This window comes from Spermophilus citellus (assembly GCF_964194105.1).
Source record: "Spermophilus citellus genome assembly, chromosome: 2".
Classification (NCBI taxonomy): Eukaryota; Metazoa; Chordata; class Mammalia; order Rodentia; family Sciuridae; genus Spermophilus; species Spermophilus citellus.
This window is the reverse complement of record NC_138183.1, coordinates 235,350,138-235,369,400: the sequence shown is the minus strand read 5'-3', so window position 1 is coordinate 235,369,400 and position 19,263 is coordinate 235,350,138. Positions and strand designations below refer to the sequence as shown.

The following is a 19,263-nucleotide window of genomic DNA, read 5'->3' as shown; positions in this document are numbered from 1 at the left end:
AGAGCTCTGAGGCATGTTTTGGATACAAAGTCAAAGGACATGTTGTTATTTTGGATCAGTAAAGGAAAGGAAGGAGTTAGGGATGTGGCAGAGTCCTGGTTTGGGAAACCTGGAAGACAGCCCGGGAGTTGACCAAGATAGTGAAAGACCAAGGATGGACAATCTTGGGGTGGCTGGGGCCAAGGGCACACTCAAGACTTGACCTCAAAGCAATGCCGCGATTGCTGGGAAACCCCCAGGCTAAGCTGCAGCGTCCCCCAGACTCGGTGAAGGCACACTGGACGTGCACAGGAGGTACTTACCCTGGTCCTTTCTCTGGAAGATCCACCTCAGCTGACAAGGGACTATAGACAGGAATGCTGACGTCATAGCCTTGCCGGTAAGTCCACGTAGAAAAGCCACCGCCAGCCAACAACGCCCTGAAAGCAAGGTTCATCGAACAATGAGAAAGAAAGAAGGCCTTCATTCGATAAGCTCTGTGACAGGGACAGCAGTGACTGAGTCTTAATGTTCAACAGCAGCTGAAGTGACAGAGGCACAGTTCTCTAAGACACTGTGCTCAATGTTCCACACTCATGTCGCATCTTGTGGACTCCAGCTGCATCCTATTCCTGAATCACCAACCTTCCCCCAGGCCTGAAACTCTTTCTTACTTTCCATTTTTTAAAATACATCATACCCCAGGGGACACTACGAATAACCCCTCTGCCACCTCATTCAGTTCCTACTCCTCTCTCCCTCCCCAAAGTCCTACTTTATTCTTAAACACATTTACAGCAACAGGAATAACAGCAGGTCTGCTCAGGAAGACTGGCTGGGGTATTTCCCACCCCTCTGCCTGGAATCGTGGGAGAAAATGGCAAGGAAAGCAGAGGTGGCTGGAAAGTCTCACGAATCATATCACATATACCCCAGCCTCTCCCCAGCCTTGGCCTGCATAGCACTTTCCTCTGTCATTCCAGAGCCACATGCCAATCATGTAGCCTCTGCCAGCTCACATTGTCCCTTCCAGCCACTCAGTCTTATTAACCCAATTCCCTGTTCAGGAAGCAGAATCCAGAATCAGGCTTTCAGTGCTTCTCCTGCAGTTGGCCTGCACTAGCTATTATTCTCCTTAATTAGAAAACAGTGACCACATTTTTTTTAATTGAAACCAGCAAGTAGTACAATGACACTTCATCAGAGAAAGGAAACAGGTGTATATCACACCAACTTTTATTGTTATTCTGTCCCAGGGGCCCCAAACCCATCGAAATAACTTTCTGGGGCAGTTTTGCCAGTTGCACATACTACAGCGTCTAAGCCAAAATGTCTGAACCAAGAAACCACATTTTTTGCAATATTGATTGCTACCAATCCCTGCCCTGCCCTGATGACAACCTACATTCCCTTCTAACATGACCAGTTTAAATTCAAAGATTTTCAAACCACCCCTAGAAATCCCACTGTGTTTGTTTAAGCTTTATGAAACCAAGAACTGGTGAGTGAGGTAATGTGCAGGATAAAAACCTCTCCAGCTGCCAGTCTACTCTCTAAACTGTAATGACTACCCTGAGTACCAACATACGTTCTGATTTTTCCTGATTAGCATGCAGCCTCGAATCCATCCAACATGAACTTGGGTGGGTTCCATGGCCATGATGGCAAGCAGACTCCACGTGGCCATGGCCTCTGTGCAGAGAAGCAAACAGGGCTCCGAGAGACAGGCACCAGGCAGCCCAGGTAAGGCAGGGTGTGGACGAATTGGCTGTGAGTGCATGTAGGGAGGAAGCTCTGTTACCCTGTCCCTCGACCACCAACTTGTTACTCTCTTCTGGGGGAATAAGGCAGGCGTCATGCAGTGGCAGCAGGACAGCATGCAGTCTGAAGCATACCTTTTGTCATGGATCACAAACATGCAATCTCTGTGATCTCAGAAAGCCCGCCTGCAGTTAGTCAACTCGCCCAGCCTTGCTACTGACAAGCCTGAGATCTAAGTCACAGTCTCCTCCGCCGAGCTCTCCATGGTGTTATAATGGAGAAAACATTGTAAGCACCCTTGCTTTACAGAACACATGTTTTACATTGACTTAGAATTCTGAGCAGCACTTTCTGTTTTCCCATTACGGATTCCCAAATCAGAAATCAGTTCAAAAGCCTTGGATCAGCCTAAAGCTACAAGAGATCCAATAGAAGACTTGCGGTTGAAAAAGTCTTAGTGTGATGATCAGGCTCATGGCAGGCTGAGCGCTCTGTCGGTCCAAGAGTCTTCGCACTTTCCTGGGCTCCCCACTCTAGGACATCTCCTCTGTCACTGAGCCTTTCTCCCACAGCCTCCATCTCTCATCTGGCCAGCTGCAGTCTGGCACAAACTCCTTATAGTTCTTCTACAGAGCGTCCACCTCACCTCGACAAAGCAAGCTTGCAGGGTCATCCTCTGCTGGCCTTCAGGCCACTCACATAATCAGACTCACAAACCGCTCAAATACAAAGCTTCAGTTTTGCAACACAAAGGCCAGCCTTGGTCATTCTTATTTATTTACTGAGTCAAACTGTAAAAAAATATTATGAGACAAATGAATTTGAACAATGGCTAGATATTTGGTGTTTACTTGATGATACTGAAGTACTGTTAATAATAGGAAAATAATCATATTTTAGTTGTTTTTTTAAAAGCCCACATCGTACATAGATTAATATGGAAACATCTGCAGAGGTAATGATGAAATGTCTGGGATTTGCCTGGGATACCCTGGAGGAAGGGGCAGAGCACAGATGCAACTGGCCTCCAACAGAGCTGGTGGGGCTGACAGTGGGCTGTGGGGTCCACTGACCTACTCTCTTCTCTTGTACAGGTTTGGAAGTTTTCAGAACAAGTTCAAATAAATACATATATACTCACAAGAGAGTAGAGACACTTGTAAGGGATACATGCAAAGAAAGGATAATAAAAACCCAAGGAGTAGCACTATTACAGAATGTATTCAGCAAAACTAACATCAGTGGAGGTCTCACCTAAGTTAAAATGGGTATGCATGTATTTGTGTCTAATAGGAAAAGACTAGAAAAATACACAACATTTAACAATGAGTATCTTCCAAAAGTGAAAATATTTTACCCTTTAAACACTGCACACCACTCTACTCTGGTGCAGAGAAAGTATACTTATATCATGTGTCTGATTTTCAAAGATTAAAAGAGAAATAGAAACAGATTTAAGAAGCACAAACGATCTGGTATTGTGATGCCTCCTGCTTTACTCTTCTTGCTAAGGATTGCTCTGGCTATTCTGGGTCTTTTATTTTTCCAAATAATTGATATTGCATTGAATCTGAATAGTGCTTTGGGCAGTATGGCCATTCTGACAATATTTATTCTGCCTTTCCAAGAGCATGGGACAGCTTTCCATCTTCTAAGGTCTTTTCAATTTCTTTCTTTAGTGTTCTGTAGTTTTCCTTGTAGAGGTCTTTCACCTCTTTTGTTAAATTGATTCCAAGTTTGTTTTGGGGTTGTTTGTTTTTTTTGAGACTATTGTGAATCTAAGAGCATTCTGCTGTCATGTAAAACTGATAAGAAAAAATAAATAAAATATTTTTTAAAAAGAGCACAAAAGACATATTTGCTGAGTACATATTTCCCTGAGTAAAATGACTTTTAAGAAGTCACACCACCACAGTAGACTTTAGGATATCTTAAAGCAATCTACTCTGTCATCTAATTTATGAACAACTGACATGCAGCCCCTGATAAAACCATTCTACACTCATGGCTTTTGCCTCCTCTGAGTCCAGAAGCAAAGACAAAGGATAAGAAAAATTAACAAACAAATCTACTATTCCTCGCCCCACAGATGCCACCCCAGTTTCAGAATGAAATACCCCACTGCAGGGCACAGCAGGCCCCATGCTGACGTGTCACTGGCTACACTACAATCACTCATAATCACACACAGAGGAAACAACATGACCTTCCCTATCCCTGACACCTTAGTACTAGCAGGAATACAAACTTCTCCTGTCTACTTGACACTCTCCACAGAGAAATGAAACCCCATTTAACATGTGCACTTCATAAAAATAAAATCCACCTCTCATGCAGATACACACCAAAATGTGAAATGTCCCACATAGAAATTTACCTTCAGGAAAGAAAGCCAGAGGAAGAGGGGAAGACACTGCACTCCCCACAGCTCTTTCCCTTCCCTTCTCTGTCCTCAGAAGCATCTATCTCCCTTTCCCAGGACAACCAAATCCACTCAGGAGCCAGTGCATCTCACTGGGCAGAGCCCACCAGGAGGCCCTATGTGTGACCACACTGCCCTCTGCCGTCCAAAATGGTTTCTACACCAAAGTGAAGGGGGAGTCTGGGGCATGGTCTCTTCCAGTGATATCTGTTATTTCCAGATAGAAACTCAAAGCTGACTTGAAAAACTCACTTAGAGAAAACAATCTTCTGAGGCAAAGTAGTGCTAAATGTAGATTTCCACAAATGACAAGGTAGCCTCTGTCAAGCCAAGAACAAGGCTGGCTCAGGCTATTCTCAGCCTTGCTCAACATCAGCCCAACAAGACAGTGAACTTCAACAATCTATACCTCAAACACTGCCCAGCGCACTCGTCTGGGGTCCAGGCTCGCTGCTCTCCTCAAAGCCCTGAAGAAGGTGTACGCAGCACCTCCTTCTGGATCCTTCCAAGAAACTCGGGCCAAAGTGATTCAGTCAGCGCATGAGAGGGCAGGCAAATATCATGAGTGAGATCAAAGTCACAATCTTAAGTCATGACATCTGCCTGTTTGGGGAGTTTTACCAGAAAGGAAGAAAAGAAGGGAATAAGAAGGTGGTGGGGGAGAAAGAGGAAAATAAATGCAGGAAGGGAAGGAAAGAGGGGAAGAAATCTACTGACAGACACCCCACATCACCCCACATCACATGCCTCAAGCATCACTTTATTCATCCACGCCGTCCTCACCCACCAAGCTGGGAGGGAGCATTTGCCAAATTCAGGGAGAGCTGACGCATTCAGTCCTCAACCTGCCTTGGGAGTTGGGGTGCTCCAGTCAGAAAGCATGACCCAAACTAAGAACAGACAGCTTTTTAGAGGCAATGCTCAGACATGAGCTCTAACTGGCTGTCCCCGGCATCCTCTATGCCTTGAGGAGAAAAGTGCATAGGATAAATTTCTAGTTTAATAAACAATTTCGATTACAAAGAATGTCCCAGCAGGCTCAGGAACACAATCTCACAGGAATAAAAGGATCTTGCATTTGAAACCCATCTCTGGGACAGCCCCAAACATGCCTACCTGTCTCTGGGGACATCCAGGGCCGTGTTATAATCTGGGGGACTTCCAGGCAGCATGTTGAACAACAGGTGATTTGTACCTCGATCCCACCTGTTTAGAAATGAAAGGTGGAAGAGAATTCCATGACAATCCTGAAGAAACAGGCAGCCACCAGAGAGCCAGCATGTCTCAAGTGAGCAAAGCAGATTCCCACAAGTCCCAACAGTGCATACGGCACTAGTCTGAATCCATGGAAGGAAAAACAGGTGGATGTGTACTTCAAGTGTGCCCACTTAAGAACCGTTTCTCCCAATGAAAAACTAAAAATGTGCACCATTTTGTTAAAATTTAAAGAGCCTGAGAACAGCCTGAGGCCAGCTATGTTCTCGACTTGTCAGAGGCTGGCATTGTCATTTGTGGAAATCTACACTTAGCACAAGTAAGCTAGGCACGGTGGTGCACGCCTGTAATCCCAGTGGTCTGGGAGGCTGAAGCAAGAGGATCTCAAGTTCAAAACCAGCCTCAGCAACTTTGCAAGGCCCTAAGCAATTCAGCAAGACACTGTCTCAAAATAAAATATTAAAAAAGGCTGGGGATGTAGCTAAGTGGTTAAGTGCTCCTGAGTTCAATCCTTGATACCAACAAAATAAAAAATAAGGGAGTATCATGCAACATTTAAAATTATATAATACAAGAACATGAAATTATTTGGAAATATGTTTACTAGATATATTAAGGGAAATAAAGCAAACAAAAACATGTCTTGTGTGATAGGGTCTTGACAAAAAAAAAACTAAAAGATGTACACCCACGTGTATATTTTTTATACAAAACAATGACTGAAAAGTAACATCAAAATATTGATCATGACTACCTCTTAGAGGCAGAATTATAGAATTAATCCTACATTCTTCTTTTGCTTATCTGTATTTTCAGACTATTTAACATAAATGTGTGCTCTGTCAGTGCTTGGGGCAGGCCAGGTGCAGTGTATTTACATTTTTTAAGGAAAAGCATGGGAAGAAGAACCGTCCTTGGTTTGCAAACTCTACGAAGCTGGGAACAACGGCAGTGGCCCTGGAGATGAGGACTGCCTCACCCTCCCGCCACCGGCCCACTGCCCACTGCCCGCTCCTAGAGAAGACAGCACAGGGAGGCCAGCTTGGGAGGAGAAGCGCTCCTATCCCAGGCACTGGCCCTCTAAGCGTGGTACCTGGAGAGCTGGGCCAGTGCCTGCGCCGTCTCCTTGATGCGGAGTGTGTTCTGGTTGAGCATGTCAATGGAGGGCACAAACAGGCAGGCCCTGTTGATGTCGTCGGTGTAGTAGTCGCTGTCTGAGATGGCCGTGAGCAGTTCATTATACTCCCGGGAGATGGTGTTGCTAACCGGGACACCAAGGTCATCCACATACTTCTTCAGAGAGTAGATATACACCTTGATTTTGTTCTTTGGGTTGAAGCCACAGCGGTAGACATCAAAACATGTATGCATTCTGCAACTGAGGTCCCCTCGCTCAGGGATGGGACTCTCGGCTGGCAGCCTGACCACTGGCACATCACGCACACTACGCTTCTCCACGCTCCAGTCATTTGAGGACTCGATGGAGTGGGGCCAGAATTGAAACATGCCCGTGGCAATGAGGCCCAAGAGGACAATGGAGAAGAGGGTGATGTAGTAGATTCGGTGCTTGGTCTTCATTCTTGGGATGAGGGCAGGACCCCGGATATTGTACTTGACCGACGCACACATAATGACACAGACAGCCTCTTCCTCACACTCCTGGTCACCAGGGAGAGAAACAAGAAAAATCAAGCACTTAGTGTGGCAAATGACGTCCTTGTTTAAGAGGAAAAAACTGTAACATAGTTTTAAGTCACTAAGTTTTGGGGTGGTTTCCTAAACAGATGTGAAAACACCATTCGGAAGCACTGGAAAAGCACAAAGGGTATCAGAGAAGATCTTTAGTCTTTAAACAAAATATATGTTGATGTTTGATAGTGGAGGTTAGAGTGGGCACATTTAGATGGAAGAAGGACTGAATGAATGAGCAGGCCAGGGAAGATCCTGGGCGGCAGAGGAAGAGGGAGGAGAGAGGGGAAAGTGCAGTGGACCCCTCTCCAAAGGCACAGGTGAACACTCCTCCTGTCCACAAATGTGTGTGACACTTTTGCAATCAAAAGATAGAACCTACACCCCTCCCCCCAGAAACTGGGCTAATTATGATTTTCTCTGAGCATAACAAGGTGGCAGAAGTGACACTTGAGACTTGAGCCCAGGCCTTCAGAGACCCCACACTCTCTGCTTCTGTCCCCTTAAGCTCTTCCAGCAGTCATGCTAGGAGGAAGCCTAGGAGGAAGCCGAGCACCCAAGTGCCCTCAGGAGGATCCAGCTGAAATCCTGCAGAGCAGAGCAGCCACCGCTGGGGAGCTCTGTGCAGACTGCGGAAGCAGGGGACATGAGCTGGTGGCGGATGTTTTAAGTCACTAAGTTTTGGGGTGGTTTCCTACACAGCAGTAGGTAAATACTAGAACAGCCAACAAGCATCATGGGCTGAGACATAAAGAAAGACGTTTCATCCTCAGTTGAAAATGTGGAGCTCCCTGAAGACCACAACCCAAGCTCCTCACCAAGCCTACTCTCTAGGTGCTGTGATGCCTAGATGCTGTGTGGAGAGCAGAGCCTGCAGAGTTTCTACATCATGTCACTGACTTACCACTGACTTGGACAAGCCACTTTGGCATTCCGCGTGTCAAAGCCCAGTCTACACAAGGGTCCCACTGCACTCACTGATCTGTGAGACAGCTGACTGTAAAAGGAAGTCACCAAGAGGCTCAGACTCTCACTTCGCTCAGGACAAATGGAGCTCTCCCCGCACCACCCACACAGCACTACTGCTTCATGGCCCCTGGCTAAGGACAGCCCAGTCTTGATGACAGTAATCATCGTTAGCTTTTTGATTAAAAGGTGCTGGAAAGTCATGAATGATTTCAACTTAATCTCTCTTGAGACCATGATTTGGAACATATCAAGGAATTAGCTTGTCATGGGCTAGTGTACATGTGTTCATACATTTTAAGCTTAACAATTCTCATAATTGGGGAAAAAGCAATAGCCATTCAACATATGCTGATTAGTGGGGAGGGTACTGGGGATTGAACCCAAAGGTGCTTAATCACTTAGCTACACCCCTAGCCCCTTTTATTTTTCATTTTGAGTCAGAGTATCAAAAGTTGCTTAGGGCCTCACTAAATTGCTGAGGTGGGCCTTAAACTTGCGATCTTCCTGTCTGAGCCTCCCGCGTCATTGGGGTTACAAGCATGCACCACTACACCCCACTTGCTAACTTATTCTATAATAGAAATATGAGCATAGAGCTATTTCACATCTGTCATTCTAACAACCAGCAGGACACTCCCAGTCTGTCCCTAGGCACCACCACCTCCAGGCCTACCCTATGATATGGCTTCCCTGCAACTCTGTGTGTCCCTCCTAGAGAAAGTGCTGAGAGGTGGGGACAAATGCATGCCAGGAGCTGCTCTCTACTGGCCCTCATGCAAAAATTCCCAAGGAGCTCACAAGGACCACTCACACACCAATCAGTGGCTCCCAAACATCCCAAGGGTGAGAATCACAGGGAGTATGTTAAAGCAGATTCCTTGGCCCATGACTGGAACTTGTTCTTAATAGTCTAAAATCGGGTTATACAATCAGTCACTCAGCAAACTCCTCAAGTGCTTATTTTGTGCAATCATGTCTGAAACCTTTCCTAATATTCAACAACACAGTAGTTTTCAATCTTTTTTTTTCTACCTAAAACCTGGAGCATGAAGTACATTGAATATTGTCACCCAACACAGACATGTGTGTATTGTAATAAGTTTCATAAAATGGCATTTAACCCTAGCACACAGGAAACACATGCAATGAATCCTCTACTTTCCTATTCTGCTATACTATTGCTTTTTTATAAATCTGGGCCCTAACATATAAGATCAGTTGTAGCACCCAGTTTGAAAAATGCTATTTTTACATATAGTGAAACTGGATTAAGGGAACAGTAAAAGGATCCTTGTGTACATGCTTTGTCTGAATTTCAAGCTGGGTCATGTCCATCAAAGCCAATCTATTCAATGCCAAAGGCTTGCTTCCCTGGCATATGTGGATCTGACAGGTTGTCTAGGCTTCCCAGCTCCTGTTATAAATGTTGGCTGGAAGCACAGCCACTGTTGTGGCTCACCACACTAACCCCATGACTGTCCATCAGTGTTATCCTTGAATCTACTGCACACTCATTCCCTGCTGGAGCATTCGCTGTATATACTCAGCGATACAGCAAAAATGTGAAACTTTTGGATAGTCTCAGAGTTTCATTTTCCTGGTTTTTAGGTTTATAAAACAAAAAGGAATGTCTTTTTTGTTTTTCCATGAACCTACCTCCAATTATAATGTTGTTTACCAAACGTACCAAGAATTCAGCACTAAAACTCAGGCCTTTGAAAATCTAACTTTCAGTGTAGAGTAGGAAGTTGGATGAATCAGTGTCTACCACACACAGAGCAGGTGTGTGTGTGTGTGTCCCCAGACGTAGTTAGGGCATTTACCTACAACTCCTATTCACTCTTGGCTAGGGGTTGCCTGGTACTAGCATCAGCTCAGACCCTAACTCAACAGCCTCAACAGGTCTGGATATTATCCTATCCTTTAATAGAGCTTTCTACAGATACACTTTTTATAAGCTATTTTCAATCTGAATCCACACCCATGTCTCTTGTAAACCGGATAGCCTAAAGTAACCAATCAGACGGCTGTATCTTCTCCACATACATGGGATGGATAATTCTTTCCTGTAAGATGTGATTCTTTCCTTTATCCTTAATATTGATCTCCAGAAGCTGGCCCCTCCAACATGAGCCCATAAGTGTCTAGCCCACCAGTGGTTTCCATGGCTGATGTGCTCTTTGATGTTTGCTGTAGGGGGCAATGGGATTGTAACAGAACCAATGTGGTTTCCCTTTCAATGTGCTTTCCTAAGAGCCTGAATAAGTATCTTAAAAGTGCAAAATACTATTAGAAAATACTATTTGAAAGGAACATTATAGGACTATCTTAGCAAAATAGTCACAAAATACTGTATCGCTTAGAGGAAAAGAAAATAAGTATAGAGGAATAGAGGAAAGTATTTCCATTCATTTAGCACAAATAAATCATTTGGTTTCACTGTGAAATAAAACACCAAAAAGAAAAAAAAATTCCCAGCAGCTTGGGAGGCTGAGGCAGGAAGATTGCAAGTTCAAAGCCAACCTCAGCAACTTAGCAAGGACCTAAGCAACTCAGCGAGACCCTGTCTCTAAATAAAATACAAAATAGGGCTGGGGATGTGGTTCAGTGGTTGAGTGCTCATGAGTTTAATCCCTGGTACCTGAAAAAAAAAAAAAAAGTATCCACACACAAGTTTTACTAGTTTTCATGAACTATAAAAAAGATAATCACAACAAACCCAAAATAATAATAATAATTATTATTATTATTATTTGCTGAGAGCCATTGCCAAATAAGAATGACGCATGGCATGACCCAGGTCATTTGCAGTGACATTGCATGAAAGGTGACCTTGCTCAAGGACCAGGGCGGATCCGGGTTTAGGGCAGATCAAGGTTTAGGGCGCTCCTTGGGTTTAGGGTGGTTCCAGGTTTAAGGTGTACCCTGCTGGGGATAGGGTGTATCCTGCTGCCTCAGGCGTGCCCACTCCTTGAGTTCCAGTTGAGTTCTCCCGGGATTCAGAGAGTATTTTGGGATACAGAGCCGAGTGAAGGTGGATTTTCCCCAGAACGTTCGTGTAGAGTGCCGGTGACAGTTCGAGAATAAAGAGTTGCTGTTTGAATCTACAAGGTGTGAGTGGCTCATGATTTTGTGCCCAGCCAGACTGCGGCAATTATTATTATTATTATTATTATTATTATTATTATTATTATTATTTAAACGCTTTTTCAAAAAATAAAGCTGGCTACAGTGGTGCATGTGGTGCATACCTATAGTCTGCACTTCTCAGGAGATGAGGCAGAAGGTTCTCAAGTTCAAGGTCAGCAGAGACAAAGCCAGGGTAAGGCATGCAAGTAGTTATTTGTTTGGAAAGTGATCTCTGAAAGCCAGAATGAGGAAACAAGGACAGAGATGGGGAGCAATGGAAAGCCAGTAGCTGGTTACTGCTGTGGGTAGAGGTAGCTAAAGGCCTTCTGACGACCACATGGGCTCCATGCTGGCCCTTAGGAGGCTGGGAAGCTAGAGCATTTACCTGCAGCTCCCATCCACTCTTGCTAGGGGTTTTCTGGTCCTAGGATCAGCTTCGACTCTGTACTGCACAGCCCTCTAAAGGTCTGGATATTATCCTTTCCCCCCTCTACAGTTGTCCCTTGCGGAAGGGTGGGGGTGCTGGTCTACACTTGGCAGGGATGTTACAAGGTCCTTTTTCAGAGAGACCTAGCCTCCCCCCTAGTCCCTGGGACATGGGTCTGAGCTCTGGCTCACGTCAGAACACCAGGTGAGGGATGGTAATCTTTCTATCTCAGCTTCTACTTGCCAGCCCTTGGTTCTGCCAGGCTAAACAATCAGGCAATACCCTAACTGGCTGCCCACCTACACTGCCCTCAGGAGCACCATGCTCTCTTAACAGCACAATGGGTCAAGACAGTCTGCGAGGCTTTGAGTCCAGCCTCACTGCCCATTACGGCACCGCCAAACCTCCCAGAGGAGGCAAAACTGCGCCAGGTGGGAACCACTAGTACACATCACTGTCTTGTACAGGCCTCAAGCAGTTGTCCTGCTAGGTCCTTAAACCCTGATCATGGGACAACGCTCCCATGGTAACAGACTCTCTCTCCTCCCCCAACTTGTAGAAGATTTGCTCCACATGTTCCCCAGGTACCTACTGGTCCATATTAGCCAGGGCCAGCCAGGGCCTGCAGGCCTCCCTGTTAAGGTCACGTTGAGATGAGAGGGAGGGAGATCTTGAGGAGGACAAGCATTGGTCCTGAAGCGGGTACCTCAGTGAGGGCTCTGCCCTTGCCAAGCTAGGAGAGGCTGCTCTCCTCTGCCACGGAGGGCAGGAGCTCTGCTGGCCCCGGGTCTAAGGCAGAGCAGGAGTTCACCATTCTCAGCACCTCCACCCAGTCTCTCCATCCTGGTGCTTCACCCCTCTCACAGCCCCTGCTGTAGGAGAGGTGACCAGTGAGAGCTGCGCCTTCAGCCTCCTTTGCAGTTCTGCCACAATCACGATTCAGTTCTGGGCCTGACCTCAGTCTGTCCTCCAGCTGCAGGAGAGAGGGCTGCAGAGACTCCTGTCTTTTACGCTGCACGGGGTTGACATCTGGCTGACTTGAGCCCAGCATTCTCTTAACCCAAGGCTTCTAATGGATGCAACAGGAGCCAGCCAACCCCTCCATCCTCACAACCACCGCTGGCCACACACCCTCAGTGCTAGAGTACGGTGCTGGCCGCTGCTTTGCTTCCTACCTGGATCTCCTCCCAACTTCCATCCTGAGAGTCTTACAGTTGTGATACTAGAGAGCAACAGGGGTTTCCAGCCTCTCACTGCCACTGATAAAGGGGTCCTTGCTGCCACCTGAGGGTGAAGGGTTCAGTTTCAGAGTACTCTTCTCAGGGCCTGCTTTCTGGAGCCACTGCCTTAGTCTGTGATCTGCCAAACTAAGAAAAACATCTTGGACCTGGATGGCTTGCCCACGTAGGGGATCCAGACAGCCAGAGTGAGGGAATAAGGAGGAGTGTCAGGGAAGAACAGAAAGCCTTCAAGATACCCAACTGAGCTGGTCACCATACTGAGCCAGGCAAACAGAGCTGAGCCTGGCTAGGAACCCCTGCAGATTGAAGCAGAACATACCTCAGATGCACTGGAAGCCAGGGCATTCCCCACCAAAGCCCAGCCTTAGATGCACACTCCTCCCCGCTCCTGAGTATCCTTCACAGTTAAGCAAATGCCCAAGAGTCTGCATCAGCCTCTGAAGAATAAAAGCTGAGGCTATGGCAAACACCTGGGGCAGAGTAAGCATTTGTGATAAAAGAAATGGGGGGTGAGACATGGAAGCCGGGGAGCTGGAGACCATCTCTGAGAAGCCACCTACCTTCTGCACACTCCATTACAGCACTTCCAGTGTTACCTTAGTTACACACTTGCAAGTCTGTCTCCTCTACTGGTTGTGGTTTTCTTGCAGTGAGTCTTGCTCAGTATCCCCCAGCTAATACCAAGTCCAGAATGTAAACGCTCGTTACATGAACAAATCTCTCCTCCTAGTTCCATTGGCACACACCGTTCTGCATCCACAGGTTCAAGTTATTACATGGTGAGGGCTTCTAATTTTTGTCTTTGCTGAATTGGAAAAAGTTTCCAAAAGGGAGAAAAAGGCTAGCTATTTCACAGACACTGAATTTTCTGCACCCACCCCTAAATACCTCCTCTCCCACTACCCACCACACACAAACACATCCAAAGAACATCCCTGCTCCCTGCACCTGCCCTCACAAACTTGTGCTGAACTGCCTCCCTTATGTAAAACTTCCTGCCTAGATTGAACCCATGATGTTCCTGACTTGGGGCATCCCAGCTGCACCTCTATAACATACAGAACCAACTTTCACAGGAGTTTTTGTATGCTGAAGTACAGGAAGATGGATATCTCTAAAACCATCACCAAGGAAATGAGTTGTCATCTTTCCATTCCAAGAGGATGCTCAGAACCAACAAGAAGTCACAGGAGGGGACAGAAAGAAAGGAAACTTCTGCAAATAAATGTTTGTTCCATATAATGGCAATCTGGATCAAAAACGGAATCTCGAATCAAAGCTCTGCAAACTTCACCCTCCTTTAAAAACATCAAATGCATCCCTGCAAAACACTGGAATCTTCTGGATAGCTGAGTCTTCTGGGCACTGAGTCACTGGAAAAGTCTTTTAACCCCAAGCTACTGTCAAGATGAGATGCATTTTCTGTTCCTGGAATTATTTATTCCAAAAATTTGCCTGAATAGCATTTCTTCTGTGCTTCAGACCATATTCAATCCTTTTACTCCATTTTTATTTTTATTTAATTTTATTTTGGTACCAGGTATTTAACCCAGGGGCACTTTACCACTGAGCCACATCCCCTCCTCCCCCAGCCTTTTTTATTTTTGAGACAGGGTCTCATTAAATTGCTTAGGGCCTCACTAAATTGCTGAGGGCGGCCTTGAACTTGCAATCTTCCTGAGCTGCTGGGATTATATGCATGTACCACCACACCCAGCTGAGTCCAGTGTTTTGAATCGCAATTTCTTATCTTTTTAACCCTTTTAGAGAAGCCCAAACAGTCTTCCAGGACCACTGCCACACTGGAAATTAATCAATCTGCTCCAAAAAACAAAGGAACCAAATATGAGCAAAAGCAAGAAAATCCACAATTCATTGCCTTGCCTGATGATTCTTTACAATTACACTATGGCTAACTGCCTCTAAAAATGGTTTCCAATTTAAAAGAACTGTGCCATTTAATTGTGGAAATGATAATGTAATTAATACAATGAATACCACTAAATAACCAGTAACTATACTGAGCACTTACTACACGCCAGGGTCTGTTTCAAGCACTTTATTAGTGTTAATTTATTTAATCTTCATAACACTGCTGGGTGACAAACTAATACTGCCCTTATTTTACAGACGGAGAAAGTACATAAAGGCAAGTACTTGTCCAATAGGACAAAACTAGAAAATGTCAAAGTTAGAATTCCAAACACAGCAGCCGTCTAGCTCTAGAGCCCACCGTCCATTCACACCCGCACACTCTCAACCAGGAGGCTTACGTCTGGGAAAGGGAAGAGTGACAGAAATGAAATCATGTCTTTTATTACCATAAATAGACTTTGAGCTCTGAAACATATAAACCAAGGCCAGTTGAAGTATTTAGGGCAATTAACTCACTTACAAGAAAAGTTAGATATATTTCTATCTCAGGACAAACAAGCACAGGACCCTCCTGGAGGAGCGCTTCCCCAAGCAACTACTGGAGTCTCCACACTATTCCGAGGTCTGCTCCCACCACCGGTACAAAGCTCCAAAGGCCTCTGAGCTTCCAGGCGACGCCCAGGGCCAGCACGCCCTTGGCCACCCTCCGCGGGGTGCGAGCCCTGCCCAGGAGCGCAGCAGTGCGCCGGGCGCACCCAGGGGCGCAAGGCCTCGGCATGGGAGGGGCGGCAGCCGGGAGCCAGGAGTCCGAGGGGTGCGGGAGCAAAGAGAGGGCGGGCGGGGGCAGTGCGCGAGGGGGACCGGTGGGGAGGCCAGCGGCGTAGGCGCAGCCCGGAAGCGGGTGCCAGAATTCTAGCGTCCCCACTGAGGGAAGTCGTTTCGGGGTGGCCTTCCCCGGGCCTTGGCTGCCCGCGCGCCCACCCCGGGGCCAGGCCCCTGCGCGCCGCGCTCACCTCAGCCACGGCTGCCTTCCGCTCGGCCTCGCGCTCGGTCACCGGCTCATGCCGCTGGGCGCGGGCCACGGCCGCCCGAGTCCGAAGGCGGGGAGGTGGGGGCCGCCGCCAAGGCCAGGTCTGCGCGAGCCAGCTGGGAACACCGCGCCGGCTGCTAGGCTCCCCGGCGTCTGACACACCTCTCACTGCGCATGCGGGAGCGGCCGGGCCGCGCCCTCTGCTGGACAGGAGGAGTCAGGGCACCGCCGGGGCTTCTTCCCCATGGGCTCCTAGGTCTCTGAGCCTGGTTCTCAGCTGGAGAAGATGCACACACAAAGAACTAGACACCACACTCCATCTGTAAAAACCGTCAAAGATGATAATCTTTGTGTATAATCAGTGCTGTGGAGTGTGCAAAATTTCCTGGAGGAAACTATCCTGTAAATATCAAATATCCTGGACACTATTCTCAATATTTATCAATAGCAAAATATTGGAAGGAACAAAAATAACCTATAGGACTAGATTTGGATGAAATAATGTGATAATGTGTGGATAAGGAAATATTGCCAGGATACGTCTTAATACAACAGCATGGTCCAAACAACAGATATAATCATTTTTAGGTTAAATATGTATATGCAAAAGCAGAAGAGATAAAATATGTAAGCAGTTGCTTATGTTCAGATATTTGAATAATAATTTTTTCTCCAAGGAATTTAAGAAACAACTGAGCAGTTTCAGCAATTGTGTAGGCAGAAATGCAGGCGTTTTCATTAAATTTCTGGATTATTCACGTGAACCAGCCTTATAAATGCACAGTAAAACCTGTTACAAGGAAGTCAATAGAGTCTGAAAACACAAATAAACACACAGAGTGATGTTATTGAGAGATGCATGAAACAACACCACTGGGCCTGTTTGCCGCCTGGTGGGAGTTCTGGTTCTAGCTGCAGGAGCCAATCCTTAGGTTCCAGCTGCACCTTAGCGCCATCTGGTGGCAGTTGTCACTGACAGCTTATTCTTATTCATTGAGAGATCTGGAGCTCTATTGAGGCTTCCAGCAGCAGAAGTGATTTTAGGAATAGTCTGGACTTAATGCCTGCTTGCCACAGATCTAGAGCCTGGAATGACAGCATGGGAGAGCTTGGAAGCCCACACCACACCCTCCTTTCCCACATCTGATGGCTCTGATCTCCAAATCCATACCCCCAACACCCTCGCCCCCATGATAGGAAATTTAGCACACATACAACCCTAGGAGAACTGAAAGGGTGGGGAGCAGTACCCACCACCAGTGGTATACATTCCCATTATCCCAGGGAACACTGGCTTTTCTTTTTATAATAGTTCAACACTAGTTATTTTGGCTGGGAGATTGTGGGCTCTTCATCGTGATCTTCTTTGTATTTATCTGTATTTCAAAACATACATGTTTGCAATCAATCATCTGTTCTTTCTTTAAAGGAGAACATGCTGTGATCAATAACTGTGTTACAAACGCACTCTGAGGAACCTTGCCTGTTCTACTGGCTTTTAATAACCCTAAACTTGCATAATTCCTGGCACACAGTAAGCAATCAGTGTTTGTTGAATGAATAAAGGGTGCCAGGTGCTGGGAGGAGCCAACTAGAAATGAGACAAACACACAAGGGAGATTACTCAGAGCAGAGAGTGGAAAGTGGCATAAGAGAACAGAAACCAATGTGCCACAGGGTTGAAAACAGAAGGAGAGTGCATCCAATTGGAAAGATCTAAAATGATTTCAGTCAGAAGGGGTATCTTTGCTTGTCTCAGACACATTTAGGATTCTGCCAAGTCAAGAGGTGAAAAGGGCATTCCAAGAAGAAAAAAAAAAACATGAAAAAGGGGCATGTCTCAAGGAGAAGCAGTCAGAAACAGCAAGCCTTCTACAGCTCAGCATGGTTACAACAGCAGAGCGACATTTCTAGGACTACAAACCAGGCAGGTGACTCGCGGGGAGAAGGAATAGAAGCTGGGATATTGGAAGCTACAGGCACAGACTTGTCCCTGGATATTATTATTATCTCCTGAGCATTATTCTCCAACAATGCAGCATAGCCATTAGTTAGGTGGCATTTTCATCTCATTGGGTTTTATAAGGAACATAGAGACTATTTAAAGTACAGAGGGAGGTCTGTGTAAGTTACATGCAAAGACTCTGCCATTTTTGTAAGGGATTTGAGCATCTGCAGATTTTCCTATCCACAGTGGGACCTGGAATTAGTCTCTGCAGATACAGAGAGATGGCTCTATATGAAAGACAAAACAATTATGTTTATTCTGTCTTAAAAATAAAAAAATAGTTTAAAAATAAAAAATAGAATAATGTTTAGAACCTCAATAAACAAAATTATATATCTGCTAAAATTTAAAACTCAAATAAATCAAAACAAGTTAGATGTATCTAAAAATGTATTCTGTAATAACTGAAAGAAAGACCAAAAGAAGTTACCCAGAATGTAGCACAGAAACTTAGGAAGAAGAAAAATAAATAAATAAACAGGCATGCAGGAAGCAGGCCAGTCTCTACTATGAACAGAGGCAGGTCCAGAGGGCGAAAAGTGGGAGAGGGGGGCAGAAGCGATATCTGGTGAGACAGTAGAGGCTGGGGAGCTTGCAGAGCTGATGACAGCTACAAAGGCAAGCATCTGAGTGTATCTAGAATGAGGTACATCAAAATAGGGGCTAGGGATGTGGCTCAAGTGGTAGCGCGCTTGCCTGGTACGCGCGGGGCACTGGGTTCGATCCTCAGCACCACATAAAAATAAAATAAAGGTGTTGTGTCCACCAAAAACTAAAAAATAAATATTAAAAATTCTCTCTCTCTCTCTCTCTCTCTCTCTCTCTCTCTTAAAAAAAAGATACATCAAAATAAATCTATCTCAACATGCAATAGTGATACTGTACAGAATCAGTGAAGGGGCATATCTTCTAAAGGCACTGGGAGAAGGGGACAGATGTCCTTTGAAGGAGCCACGGTCTGACAGACCCCATAGGAATCTCAGAAGTCAGAAAGTAACTATGAACCTAGGATTTTATACCCAGTAAAACTCTCTCTCAAAAAGAGGTAAAGTATAGACATGTTAGAGAAGCAAATCCTAAGAGCCCCACCAAAGGACATTCAAGTGTTATACTCCAGACAGAAGGAAAGTGACCCCAAATGGAAGACTTACATGTATGAAATGAATATGTGACAAATCAAAGCAAACATTGCCTATATAAACCAAGATTTTTCAGTGAAAAAGGCAGAATTAAAAGGGACAACAAAAATAGCCAGGGATTATAGTTTATAAGGGATTATTGGTATCCTAAGGCTCTTATCTTTGGGAGGAAAGTAAAGAGACTAATTTTAGACTAGTGAGTTATACGTATGTGTTATAATATATAGGATAACAAACAGAAGGAAAAAAAACCAGGGTATTCAATTTACCAAAAAAAAGTAGAAGAAGATAATTTAAAAATCTGGAAATATCTAAGAGAGAACAGAGAAATAAACTGATGCTGGGAGTTGGTTGATACTGGAAGGAGCACAGCATGCAA

At 45.5% G+C, this 19,263-nt stretch overlaps 1 protein-coding gene across 1 annotated transcript in view; it reads right to left on the bottom strand.

The window, feature by feature from the left end:
• Nucleotides 1-15,910, bottom strand: part of EXT2 (exostosin glycosyltransferase 2) — a 154,555-nt gene extending 138,645 nt beyond the window's left edge. Inside the window, exons 1-4 of the mRNA XM_081278809.1 lie at nt 15,721-15,910; nt 6,471-7,036; nt 5,279-5,368; nt 303-419 (exon numbers count right to left, since the gene is read on the bottom strand). Of these exons, the coding sequence (XP_081134935.1) occupies nt 303-419; nt 5,279-5,368; nt 6,471-7,006 (743 nt within the window). The 5' untranslated portion in view covers nt 7,007-7,036; nt 15,721-15,910. The remainder of the gene's footprint in view (nt 1-302; nt 420-5,278; nt 5,369-6,470; nt 7,037-15,720) is intronic.
• Nucleotides 15,911-19,263: the final 3,353 nt, after the last annotated feature.